General features: G+C 38.0%; 1 protein-coding gene across 1 annotated transcript; it reads left to right on the forward strand.

Moving 5' to 3' along the window:
* The first annotated feature begins 5,948 nt into the window (after window positions 1-5,948).
* LOC124634440 (60S ribosomal protein L15) lies at window positions 5,949-7,569 on the forward strand. The gene is made up of 5 exons (XM_047170021.1): window positions 5,949-5,989; window positions 6,222-6,417; window positions 6,504-6,640; window positions 6,988-7,098; window positions 7,284-7,569. Exons 2-5 carry the CDS (start codon window positions 6,246-6,248, stop codon window positions 7,476-7,478), a joined length of 615 nt encoding a protein of 204 aa, XP_047025977.1. The 5' UTR covers window positions 5,949-5,989; window positions 6,222-6,245; the 3' UTR covers window positions 7,479-7,569.
* The last annotated feature ends 6,195 nt before the right edge of the window (window positions 7,570-13,764 follow it).

Below are 13,764 nucleotides of genomic sequence, written 5' to 3' on the forward strand. Positions count from 1 at the left end.
ACGATGGTTTAACGAATATTTATGTAGCCAGAGCAAAAAACTATTCATAGATAGCAGATTGTCTTTGACTCGCGTCAACCATTTGGAATCGTTTCTGTCAAATTCAGTACATAGATGATACACTTTAAATTAGCTATAGATGGGCCACTCAGGTTTTTGTTTTGAAAAACTGAGTACCCAAGTTGATAGATGGCGTTGTCCTCAATGTCCTTTTCGCCTACGCTCTACTCTAGATGGCGCTGTTAGGAGTTTTTCTTCCTACTATTTTTAATCCCTTTATATTGAAGAATGATTGTTATTTATTTCTACAGAATACATTAATTCATATGTGTATAAAATAGCACGATGAACATAATTCGATGACAAGATCAAATTCTATCTTGTCAAAGGAAATCTAGACTTCGAAACATACACATAGGAATTAACTTCACAAAATAAGTAACAATCAATCTTCAACATAAGGAATTCATTCTTCAAAATCTATCTTTCATTAAATGAAATGGAATAAAATGGTGGACAAAAATTATAAGTAATATTTCATTAAAACAAAATATTTATTTCCTTTTACAACGGGCTGTATAATAAGTTAACGCTTGTATTTTTGTTGCGTTATTATGACACAAATTAGATTTTCCTTTAAGTATTCTGTTGACATTAGTACACCAGCTATTTATAATAATATTTGAAACAGTATCCATTATGAAATTTTGCACATTCAGTTTATGAGTCACACAAGAGAACTGGGATAGATTACAAAATATATTTACTAATTGTTTAATTGTACCCTTCAGACGTTTCTGCTGCGGTTCCTCGTTTAATTGTGTTTGAATGATCATGCAAACATCATCTAGAAACTCGCACAGTGCCTCCGATGGATAATTAAGTGATCTTCTGGTATAATCTCTTTCTAATATATAATCTTTATTACTCGGAGGCGACGTGCTTACCAGATGCATTCGGCAAGTATGGCATTTTTTACATATTTGTTGTAAAGTTTTTTTAACTACATAGCCAGCAACATATCTTTTTGCCTCTTTACTGGTTGAGTTCCTAAAATTTTCGGTATCTGCCTGCATGAAGTTGTTAATTACAGAATCCACATTAACTGAGTCTGAGGGTTGTTCTCTTGCGTTCTTTTCTTTTAAATTTACCAATATTTTTAATGGCTTTAATATCTTATTATTATCTTGCTCGCAGTTCGCCCCAACCGAGTGTGGTGAGGTTAAATTATTTATAAGTAAAGTTTTAAATGCACCAATGAACTGCGAGCAAGTTGGAGACGTATTTCTGACACCATTACTCCTTATGTTGCAAAAGAAATTTTCCAATGGATCCTGGTTAATGTTTCTTGTCAACAGACTACTTACATTGTGTGTTTCTTTTAAATATTTAAACATTTCTTTAAACACATTAATATTTGAAATCCAGTTCCTGAGACTTGGTACTTGTTCAAATTTCGTTGCAATTGTTCCATCCTGTAACTTTTTCTCCACTTTAAATCTCATAGATCGTAAAACTGGAAGTAAATCGTTCCACAATTTAAAATGTGGCGAGTTCTGTCTTAGTGCACACTTGTACATTTTATCAGAATTTTGATAGCTGTGTCCATTAAATGAGTCGAATAGCTTGTCAACCATAAGCAGCAAATCTGCTGTGTCTAAGCATTCCTTTGGAAGAATGTCGTGATCTAAAATTAAACAAACAATAATTAGATTGAAATATATTACTACTTACTAGTTAGTGTAGCATATTATTTTGATGGTAATAAAACGTTATACAATAACAAGGTTTTGCGAAGATTATATTTTATGAGTGATTTTAATTTCTATATTGAAAATATATAAATATTTAAGAAAGTCATTTTGTAAGAAAGTAATTTTATTTTCCTCTCAAATTATATTAATGAAAACACTACACTAGTTTATAATTTTCATCTGGTTTTGAATGTTGAGAATAGATATTGGGGAGAATATCATGTGATAACGTTCTTATTTTAATTCATACCAAAACATATTTTTGTGACAGTTTTGCTTGTCTAAAATTATTGATGCATCTTGAAAGTATTAATAGGCATTAATAGGTATCTTGAAACCAGACAACCACCAAAACCAGCAGTGGCTTATCAATATAATTAGGTATTGCTTATGCTAATGATACTTACTTGCTAAATATCGCATTGTTGCAGACACCCTCTGACTGAACACCTGGGCCGCATGTTTTACCTTCATTTTAGGTATCTTTTCTTTGGTGACATGGCAGTCCGTTAATTTATTAACTAGTCTTATATCATCTTCTCCTGGATCAGCATCAAGTAGCATTTTCAAATGTTTCCATTTTGCAAATTTGATTTCTCCGTTTTTTATATATCGTAAATCTTTTATTAGTAGATTATTTCTTAAACCTTTGAGGAGATGTGGGGGATCAAATATTGGAAATATTTTTGTAGAATTCCATTCAAAAGCTAAACTTTTGAATTCTTTCCCTTCTGACAAATATTTTCTTTTAGTGTCCTCTAAAAGGTCTTTTATGACACTCATATTTGTTGAGGACTGGTCACAAACTGTGGCAATAACTTTTAACCCAGTACTTTGTACAGCAGTCAGTACCTCTTGAATGAGTTTTTTTAATACCGCTGTCTTTGTTGCACTCTGGCAAAATGTGAAAGAGATGGGCTGCTTATATTTCCCTTTCAGACCCTTGACCATGAAGACAAGTGCATGATCAGCAATCTTATTGTTGTTATTGGTACCAAAATCTTCAAAACCAATAATTTGATCCCAAGTTTTATGATAATATAAGCCAGGGCTTAATGCAACTTCGTCGAATATGAGTGTGCATAGTTTTTTTTCCTCGGGCAATTTCCGCACTGCCTTTTTCAGGTGTTCTATGATAACCTCATTGATTCCAGGATAAAGAGTCACTTTACTTAATATTTTCTGGATTGTTCGTTTCGAAGGTAATGCAAAGAGTCTCTGTAACAATTTGTATGCTTTTTGACTCTGTTTGTATATTGTTAGGCACAATATTTTTTCTTTATTTGTGAATCTTCTTCCTCTTGGCCTTATAGATCCCTTTTGTAACTGCATTTTAGTGAAAATGGCAGCAGACTCGGGCAGTTTTTCAACAGCTTTTAAAAAAGCATTATTTTGGGATATTTGAGCAGCTTTTCGCACTTTTTGGTTTAAGGAAGTACACTTTGCTCTCCATTTTAAAAGTTTAACCTTTAACTGTGCATACTGGTTACAATATTTGTTTCTGACAATATTGGTAGATTTAGTGCCTGAAATCAGAGAAACAATTCCTTAATCATTCTAAATGCTTCTAAATATGTAGACAAAATACAATCTGATCAGTATTTTTTTACGTATTTGATGAATGTTTGATAAATAATACTGATATTAAATAAAAAACCGGCCAAGTGCGAGTTGGACTCGCCCATGAAGGGTTCCGTTCAATAAACCATGAAATTGATTAACATGTAGACTTAAATGACAAATTAATAATCCAATCAGAATCACGTTAGACATTATTATTTTAAAATTAATCATCATAAAGCTATCTCATGATTATAAATTCTGTTATTGATCAAGAAGAAAATCAGTACTGACCTTTCTGGACAGAAGCTTGTACAAGGGGAACGGTTGCAGGTAGATCCTCACTCCTTGGCACCACTGCTTCAGAACTTGACCCTTAAAAGGAAATTAATGAAATTAGAGCAAAATACATAACATACAGTAGTTTTAAGATGTCATTATTCATATTTTTTTTCTGTAACATTTAAATGGTGTACATAATAAAGAGTATTTTATTATTTTGTCGACATCAGGTTATGCTATTCTATAACCTGATTCAAGGCAACTGGAATCATGGATACTGACATACAGGTGAAACTCGAGGTGCTAAGGCCACATCTATTTAAAAAAACCGGCCAAGTGTGAGCCAGACTCGCGCACGAAGGGTTCCGTACCATTAGCCGAAAAAAATAAAAATCAAACATGTTTATTTTTGTGTATGTGAGCCCCCTAATTATTAATGTATATATTTTATTAACCATTGTTACAACTACAGTGTTTATTGTATGATGATAAACCATGTCTGAACCCCAAAGAAAAAGAAAATATTTGTTGTTATAGCGGCAACTGAAATCATATCATCATCTTTAAATATTTCAACTGTCTAGCTATTACAGTTCTTGAGATACAGATACAGCCTGGTGACAGACGGACAGACAGACAGTGAAGTTTTAGTAATAGGGTCCCGTTTTCACCCTTTGGATACCCTAATAAAAACTGGCCAAGTTGGTGTTGGACCACACGCAGTAAAAGATAGATAGAATATTCTTTATTGTACACTAATAACAAACATAGAAGGACATAACAAACAAGTAGTAGATAAGTACAATAGGCGGTCTTATCACTGAAAGCGATCTCTTCCAGACAAACTTTGGTAAAAGGTTCCGAAGTTCCTCTTCACTCATACTATGGCAAAGAATTTCGTTTTATGAGTTGGTCGACTACCGCATACGAAGTCGTGGGCAAAAACTAGTGTAGTGTTATATATAAATAAAATAGATTACCTCGGGCAACGGTGGTGTCTACACCATCAGATGTTTCTTTCGGGAAATAGGTTTCAGAATTTGCTGATGTAGATGCTGAAATCAAAATATATATTTACTACTAATATCATGTCATGCTCTTGCTATAACTATAAAGCCTTAACAAGTCGGCTGTGGCCATTTTTTAAACTATTGTTTGACAATTGAAAACAGACCAATTGGTCCGTTTTAACAGACAAACAGTTCAAATGTTACCACTACCAGAATACAGAACTCCTCTCAGAGAGAGGAAGTTGGCTATCAACTACCATGCTAACCCAATATCAGTTTGATCAATAATCACGCTAGAGTGCCTAATTAATGGTGTTAGCAGATTGACTTGTTATTGTCATTAATATTCTAATAGTTCTTAATAGAACCAGTCTGTGCTAGTGGTGTATTTGTTTATACATAAGATATGAAAGAAGGTATTTACCAATATTCAATGTTGGAACAGCATTCTTGGTAAGACGTCCACTGGCCGTTCGGTAACACTCTTCAAAATGATAATCGCATATACGTATGTTGTTGTATATGTAATTATCGCCCCTTTGTCGATCTATCTCGCTTAACACCATTTTCCACTGATCAAATTTTTCCGTATGCGGGTATACATTTGGTGGAAAGTGATGAACTGTTCCTGAAAGACAATATCACCATTTAAAACAGTGTAGGCACATTATTGTGTTAAAAAGTAAAAGGAAATAGTTCAGTCAGTGGGTTGTCTTAGGGGCGGAGTTTTCTAAGAGGATTTTGTAAGATGTAAATAATTATGTGAAACATACCTTTTGGAATACATCCAAAATAACACTTAAAGGCAGACTTTCTCGGCATTTTGAAAATTTCGTCGAATCCAAATCAAATCATCGGCAATATCAAGGTCCAGTTTATACAAGGCGTAGGGTCAATCGTTTACGTATCCAATCACAGAGTCCAAGAAAGAAGCAGGGTCAAAAAGATAAAGCAAAAAACAGATCACAAGAACACCTCGAAACAACGAACAAAACAGAGAAAAATGTTTTCAAAAGACAACGTACTTTTTCTGTCCCGTAATGGCGGTCATTCGTCATTTACGTTCCTTTTCACGTATGAACCACTTGAACTTTCAAGTGTTAAAAAGAAAAATTTGCTACCATATTCTTGAAATTTAATCTAATTTAATCCTTAATAAATTGTGAAATAATAACTGTTTATTGTCATTAATTTTATGTTTACTATTGTAATGTCGTCAACTAGCTCTACCTAGTAGCAAAAATGTAAAAGTATGGTCAAAGTTTATGTACCTAAATCTTTAGATGGCAGCACAATCAGTGAATATTTTGATACAAGCAGATGTATGGAAGTTTCACCCCCCTCAGTAATTCTTTTCCGGTTTACCTGTGGAGCGTGCGAGACGTACGTTGCTATTCTATCGTTAAATATTTAAGTTATCATTCATTATTTTCAATTTATATTTACTGCTAATGTGAAATAATAGTGCTGAGTGTGTGTTCCTCAGTGTATTTATTATTCGATTCGTATATTTCAGTGTTTTCGAGATGGCATACGTGATGCGTATAGATTCGCTCCATTTGTGGCCAGACCGATGATGTGACTTCTGATCAATATGTATTGATTTTGTTGCTAGGTCTGCCACAGGCACCTGTCCAAGATGGGCGCGTACAGATATATCCAAGAGTTGTACAGAAAAAAGTTGAGCGATGTTATGCGATTCCTCTTGCGTGTGAGGGTATGGCAGTACCGTCAGTTGACTCGTATGCATCGCGCCCCTAGGCCTACAAGGCCCGACAAGGCGAGGAGGCTGGGATACCGCGCTAAGCAGGGTAAGTTACTCTTCAAATAAAAGGAGTTGATTGGTATTTACCACGTGGTGTAACTTGGTCGGTACTGATTACAATTTCGTTTCCAGGATTCGTTATCTTCAGAATCCGTGTACGCCGTGGTGGCCGCAAGCGCCCCGTGCCCAAGGGTGCTACCTATGGTAAGCCCAAGAGTCAGGGTGTGAACCAGCTGAAGCCTACCCGCAACCTACAGTCCATCGCTGAGGTGAGTTTCTTTACTCAATTCTTTTTAGGATAAGTACCGATTTGAGGTTAGGATGCTTTCAGTTTTGTTTGTGGAACTGACACAAAAACACATGTTTGTCATGTGGATAGTATCATTGTAAAGTCACTACCAATTTAAATTCATTGACTGGTTGCATTAGTTCTATTATACTTACAAAAGTAATTAAGCATGTGGGATACTTTCTCACTGTAATTACATTCATTTCTAATGTACCTATCTCAGACAAAGCATGTTTCTGTTAGGTTAGATAAAACAGTATGAAACATGTTATAGTCTCAAATATTTCTCCTTTTTATGTATATTGAACTTGATGATTTTATTCACAGGAGCGTGTTGGTCGCCGTTGTGGTGGTCTGCGTGTGCTTAACTCATACTGGGTGGCCCAAGACTCTTCCTACAAATACTTTGAAGTCATCCTGGTTGACCCCTCACACAAGGTAAATATTAAAACCTATTCCACAGACATACTTGATTGAAACTAAAATGATGAACTTTATGTCATGCACCAATCTGAAAGGTTTTGCTGAATACTCACCTACCGGTATATCTGATTCAAACAAAATCATAACTATTTCACAACAGTTTCTCTACTATTGTACTTACAAGTTTGTTTTATTTGCAGGCTATCCGCAGGGATCCCAAGATCAACTGGATAGTGAACGCTGTCCACAAGCATCGCGAGATGCGTGGTCTCACATCCGCTGGCCGCAGCTCCCGTGGTCTCGGCAAGGGTCACCGCTTCTCACAGACCAAGGGAGGCTCCCGCCGTGCTTCCTGGATCCGCCGCAACACTCTGCAGCTCCACCGCAAGCGATAAATGTTGCGTTAGACAAGTCATTGACTTTCTACTTGATTTTTTTCTTATTCTCAGATGGAAAGCCAGTGTCAAATAAAACCTTACTTTACAATTTCCTTTTTTATTTTTAATGAAAATATTGACCACAAATCATAGTAATATGATGTAAGTATAAATTTTATTGATTTCTTTGTTAAATTATTCTTTTAATGTAGAAACTAATTGAGTTTTTTGTCATAGGTATGCCTTGGAATACATCAAATCTCTTGGGACTTCAATTTACTCTAAAAGGTAAATATCGCTCAGTTATTAACATTTTTCGATTGAACCCCCTACAGTAGTTTTGTTTGACCCCATTATTGCTCAAAACCCGAGCTGAATTTATGCATGGTTTTGGAATGAGACCCCATGTTAGTACAACCATAATACATATATTTTTGTCACAATTATTTATGTTTATACAAATTGTATATCCCTGTTATGTTACTAAATAAATGCATACCTGAATGTCTCAAGTCTACACCAGTATAAAATAAATGCCTAAATTTATCGAAATTTGAATGATGATACAATGCTTTATGAATGCGCAACCCTGATTACCACGCATTTTAAACTTCCTTGGATGGCTGAACATGTTTAAAATACATGCTGTAATTTGTCACTGAATTAAAGAGGTATTTTAACCAGTTCTTTCTTTCATAGGTTCCTGATCAATGCCCAGCAGTCACTCAAAAACTATCTAGGTAATTATGAAGCTTATTTTTGTAGTACATCAGTTTTTTTAAGTATCCAAAGTCGTATGAGATAGCTTGTTAAAGTAACTTGTGTTAACGAGAAAACGAATTTGGATAGATCAAATCTTGTCTAGGTGAGGTTACCGCTATTTAAATTTCCGGTAAACCTCAATCCGGCGAGAAACAATCATCCTAATTTACAATTCATCAAATTGATGTTTATGGATAAAAAACTAAAATTTTCTTTTCTTTTCCAGGTATTCATCAATCTAAAAGCAACTTCTGTGATATCAAAGTTCTTCACGTTTTAATGTTTTTTTTACAATAAATCATGAAAATGATTTTGTCTATTATTCACTCCTGCTATTTACAAAAACCTCAATAACAGTAACAAGAGCCAGCTACTATTACTACCAAAGCCTTGTAATTACAAAACTACTATAGCCTCTATATTAGGTACTACAAAAGCTTAACTGCCTCGTTCAGTCTAGCAGCTGAGCACGGGGTCTCTGGTTCGAATCCGGGTCGGGCCGCTTTGTGGATTTTTTTTTTCAAACTCAAAATATTTATTTGCATGTTAAGGTTGTACAGTTCTTAGATATAGATTTAGGTTCAGCTTACAAACTTTCACAAATCAATCTGGAGCCTGGAAGGGTAATTGAAACACCCGTACAACGGAGAACTCGTAAATGTCGTGTGCGTTCGCGCAGCGGAATGTTGTTGAATTTAAAGATTTTAATTATGCAGATAATTAGTGTAAGACTCTATAATTGTGTATGCAGCCATTGTGGAGAAATTCACCAAAAACTGATTCCGCTGGGCGAACGTTGTCCTGGCGGAACTTTTTTTAATCCGTAGACTTTAGAAGAAAAGAGATGTGTCCAAAAATTTGTGTGTATTTGTGTATGATTATTTATGTATGAATGAAATCAGTGCATGCATAAACTTCGGAGAAATTCAAGTTTCCGCTACGCGAACGTTTGGTCATTATAATAGCTAATACTAGTAAATTTTTACATACGTTGTTTTGAATTTGTTTATATTTGTTTAAAAAACAGATTTAGAAAAAGTCGTAGGGTTTAAAAGATAAAAATATAAACGAAAAATACACTTATTAGGTCTCAGTTCTTAAAGTATGCAGTTAGGGGTCTAGATTTTCACGTTTAAACAAACCTTGTATGTGACTGCAACATGTTGCCAAGTATCAATGATGTTCCGTTAGTAATTAAAAAGTTATAGGATAATTTACCATGAATACATCACTGTTTACAAAGCAGTCGAATATCACGACGTTCTAAAGGAAGTCATTAAATTCAGTAATTAAAGAAAGCCAATTATAAAATACTGACGAAGCATCGAAAACCTACATAATCCGACCAAGTTCGGATAGCTATAAAAAAGCAGCCGTGCCATTATCTTAGAAACGTTCTTAACTTGGAAGGTTAGTATTTATTATTATGGTATATTATGGACTCCCCGGTAACGACGTTCCCGGTATACCCACTAAAAAGGCCCAGCGGCACTCCGACCTCCCCTGAGTGGAGGGGGTCTGGGAATCTATGGCATCAAGTCCCCCACCGGCGATTGCCCGCCTCACGGCAGGCCCCTCATGCCTCCCCCCAGTGGGGAGGCCCTATGATGGCCGGAGCACAAGGGGCGATCCTTGTAATGCAGGCGGTGGCACCCCCGCGCCTGTCGCCCGCTGATCACCCCCTGGCAGTGGCGTAGCGTGTGGGGGGCAGGGGGGGCAAATTCCCCGGGCGGCAGCTTTTAGGGGGCGGCAAAATTTACCAAATTAAAAAAAATTGTTCGCAACTATAGTTCGGCCATTCAGAGAATGCGTTCCTGACACGTCGCGATTGAACTGACGACGTAATAACATTCATTGATTATTGATATAATAATGTTGTTTTAATGCTCCTCAATTGTTAAAACGGTAAACAACCAGCAAAAATATTTTTATCGTAACTGCAACGCCATTGCAAAGTTACGTCGTCAGTTCAATCGCGACGTGTCAGGAACGCATTCTCTGAATGGCCGAACTATAGTATCTGCGCCGCTACATAAAACTGTCTAACAATAACAAAACATTAAACAAGAAAGTTGAAACTTTTAAAACTTAAAATTAATTATTGTTAAAATTTGGTACTTAAAACACACGTGATCAACGTCTAAGCGGCGAAGCATCGTACCTACCGAACATGCACGAAGGAGGCAACGGCGGCGGCGGCCGCATCGCCCACGCGCGAATTTTCGCGATATCTAACTTTATTTTTATTGACTTATAATTGCGAGCGGGGGTTTTCGCATGGACGTATATCGGGTGTGTCGTACCTAGTCCCCCCATTCATGAAAATGTATGTTTGGGCTACATTTTACGTAATTTTGGTTTTGAGTCTTAAATAAAAATAATTAAAATTTCGCGCTCGCTTCGCTCGCGTATTCAGAACCTGTATTGTGTTGTATTGTCAACAAACAAAAAGTTAATTACGTTTGGGCTAAATTTTACGTAATATTTGGTTTAAGTCCGATAAAAATTTCGTGCTAGCTTCGCTCGCGTATTTAGAAACTATATTCTGGCCCTTATCTTTGCATTTGTCAACAAACAAAACGTTAAGTACGTTTGGGCTAAATTTTACGTAATTTTTGTTTTAGGTCCGATAAAAATTTCGCGCTCGCTTCGCTCGCGTATTCAAAAACGATGTGCCCTTATTTTTGCATCGGTCAACAAACAAAAAGTTAAGTACGTTTGGGCCAAATTTTACGTAATATTTGGTTTAAGTCCGATAAAAATTTCGAGCTCGCTTCGCTCGCGCATTTGGAAACTACATAGGCAAGTTTTTCTTTATTTGCATTTGCTTACCTACACAACTGCCGACATGCGTTTAGCAAAGTGCTAATTTAGGTAAACCGATGAGGTGGTCCCCGCCAAGACAAACTTTACTAACTAACTAACTTACCTAAAAGAATTTTAAAACCTTCAAGAAATCAAGTAACAAAGATATAAAAGAAAAGTCTACTTGAGAACCTCCCCCTTCTGCCGGGGCTGCGGGTTGTTCGAAAGAGTTACCGCGGCTCTGGAACATAAAAGGCCTTCGACGGAACACGACGGTTTTTCGTCAGTAAGAGTCTGACACTCCCTCACCGCTGCTAACCCACACCGGGAAGGGTCATTTGATGATTTTTAACGTCGATACAAAAAAAAAACTACCCCTTTTTTTGAAGTCTGTTAAAAATGACAAACGGCCAGTAACACTTGTTAAAAAAATACACGGGAAGGGGCGGCAAAATCGACAACTGCCCCGGGCGGCAGATACCCACGCTACGCCACTGGTCGCAGGACCGACATTTAGTGTGCGTTCGCGCAACGGAATGTTGTTGAATTTAAAGATTTTAATTATGCAGATAATTAGTGTAAGACGTTCTATTTATTTTTTATAGAGGAGTCTCCAAGACACTATAAGGCTGTTAAAGGAGACCGACCCGGACGACGTGCCAACGTTCGTGGCAAAGGAGTTGCGGAAGCTGCCCCCGGTCACTTTCGATCAAGTCGACGTCACCAGGCTGTTAAAGGACATCACGAGTATGAGGTCCAGCCTGGTCGAGCTGCAATTGAAGCTGGAGGCATCACAATCCACCATCTGTGATCTACGTAGCGAGGTAGCTGAATTGCGAAACTCTGTATGTAGGTCACACGCTCATGCCAACAGCGACAACACATGCCACGGACAGGTTAACGCATCGCCGCAGCGCGCCGAGTCAGCAAAATTGCACTCGTCGCCTGCCGTCGCCACTACTAGTGATGCGTCACCGTGCCCCGCCCTCCCCGCGTCCCCTGCCCTCGGGACACCGACAAATGTAAGCACGTCTAGGCTTGGACGTGTTTACTCGGATGCCGTAAAGCGAGATCCCGTCCAACGGCCACCCAAAGCTACTGTGGCGATACAAAAACAGCCCGAAGGAACTCGAGGTACGGTACAATCTGTACCATGTAAAGGGAAAGCTGATGCAGATGGTTTCGTCAAGGTGGAGAGAAGGAAGAAGAAGCCATCTAGCCGAAATCAATGCGGAACTGCGTTGACTGGTCCGAACATGCTGCTGCGTCCCGCAATACCGACGACGCAGCTGTATGTTTCGCGTTTACATCACTCCACGAAGGTCGAGGAGATCGTGGAGTATATACGAGTCAAGACGAACTGGACCTTAAGAGTCGAGAAATTGGAGCCGAGACACAATACAAATTTCAAATCGTTTGTGGTACGTGTGCCGACTCAGCATCTCGACATGTTCCAAGAACAGTTTTGGCCGAAAGGTGTCGTTTTCCGGCGATTCCGCGGGAGGCTACGCGACACCACGCAGTGCAACACGACACCGCCTATTCGTGTCAACAAATAGACTTGACGATTGTTTTTATTTTTGTATGTATTAGTTTATAATTATTTTAATGTTAATTGTTATTTGTGTATTATATTTTCTATGGGCCCTAGTTGCCTGAATTAAAGGAATAAATAAAATAAAAATTTGTGTATGCAGCCATTGCGGAGAAATTCACCAAAAACTGATTCCGCTGGGCGAACGTTGTCCTGGCGGAACTTTTTTTAATCCATAGACTTTAGAAAAAAAGAGATGTATCCAAAAATTAGTGTGTATTTGTGTATAATTATTTATGTATGAATGAAATCAGTGCATGCATAAACTTCGGAGAAATTCAAGTTTCCGCTACGCGAACGTTTGGTCATTAGCTAGTTTTTTTTCATATAAAGCGCTTACATAGAGAGCAGGGGCCCGATTCTCCTAAGTTAATAATGTCAAAATCGAATAGAAATCGAATCGCAATAGCAGTTTTAATCATATCGGGCATTCTGCTACTAATAAAAGACCAATCGTATTCGATTGACATTTGATTGGTGTGCGATTGGTGTGTGATTGGTCTGCTATTTTGGTGATTTTGGTCTATACGGTAGTTTGCTGTACAATCATTTTGCAATCGTAAATCATTTGCAGATAAAATGATTCATTATTGAATGATAGAAAAGGATAAAAACGTTTATTACAAAGAATTTTGAGAAATTGTGAAGCCGAGGTGGATACGGCAGAGCACACACTAGAGGTGTGCCCATCGTGGGCTGAACCCCGCCGCACCCTGGTGGCAGCGGTCGGGGATGACCTCTCGCTCCCCAGTGTGATTGGTGCCATGCTGGGAAGTGAGGAGGCATGGGACGCGGTAGCCTCCTTCTGTGAGGACGTCATGTCACAGAAGGAGGCGGCAGAGCGCTTGCGGGAGAACGACCCTCTCGCAGCGCCGCTCCGCAGGCGAAGAAGGGGTGGAAGACGGCGAACACAACGTGCGTCCCCATCCGCCCCGGGGGGAGTGAACTCCAGTCGTGTCGGTTTAGCATCCCTCTCGGGCTGTGAGAGTGAAGGAATAGGTAGTTAGTGCACTTGCGTAAATGTCTGTGCCACTTTAACCGATTCGTTGCGGATGGCACGACAGACGTGCCATCCAATTTTTTTACATATGGCGTATGACACGCGTTTCGTGTCATTTTTAAATGTCTTATAACTCGCTCAAA

Source organism: Helicoverpa zea, chromosome 11, assembly GCF_022581195.2.
Source record: "Helicoverpa zea isolate HzStark_Cry1AcR chromosome 11, ilHelZeax1.1, whole genome shotgun sequence".
Classification (NCBI taxonomy): domain Eukaryota; kingdom Metazoa; phylum Arthropoda; class Insecta; order Lepidoptera; family Noctuidae; genus Helicoverpa; species Helicoverpa zea.

Coding starts and splice junctions, on each gene's coding strand:
- LOC124634440 (XM_047170021.1), top strand. CDS start 6,246: ATGGGCGCGTACAGATATATCCAAGAGTTGTACAGAAAAAAGTTGAGC. Junction 6,418..6,503: donor GGGATACCGCGCTAAGCAGG/GTAAGTTACTCT, acceptor TTTCGTTTCCAG/GATTCGTTATCTTCAGAATC. Junction 7,099..7,283: donor TGGTTGACCCCTCACACAAG/GTAAATATTAAA, acceptor TTTTATTTGCAG/GCTATCCGCAGGGATCCCAA.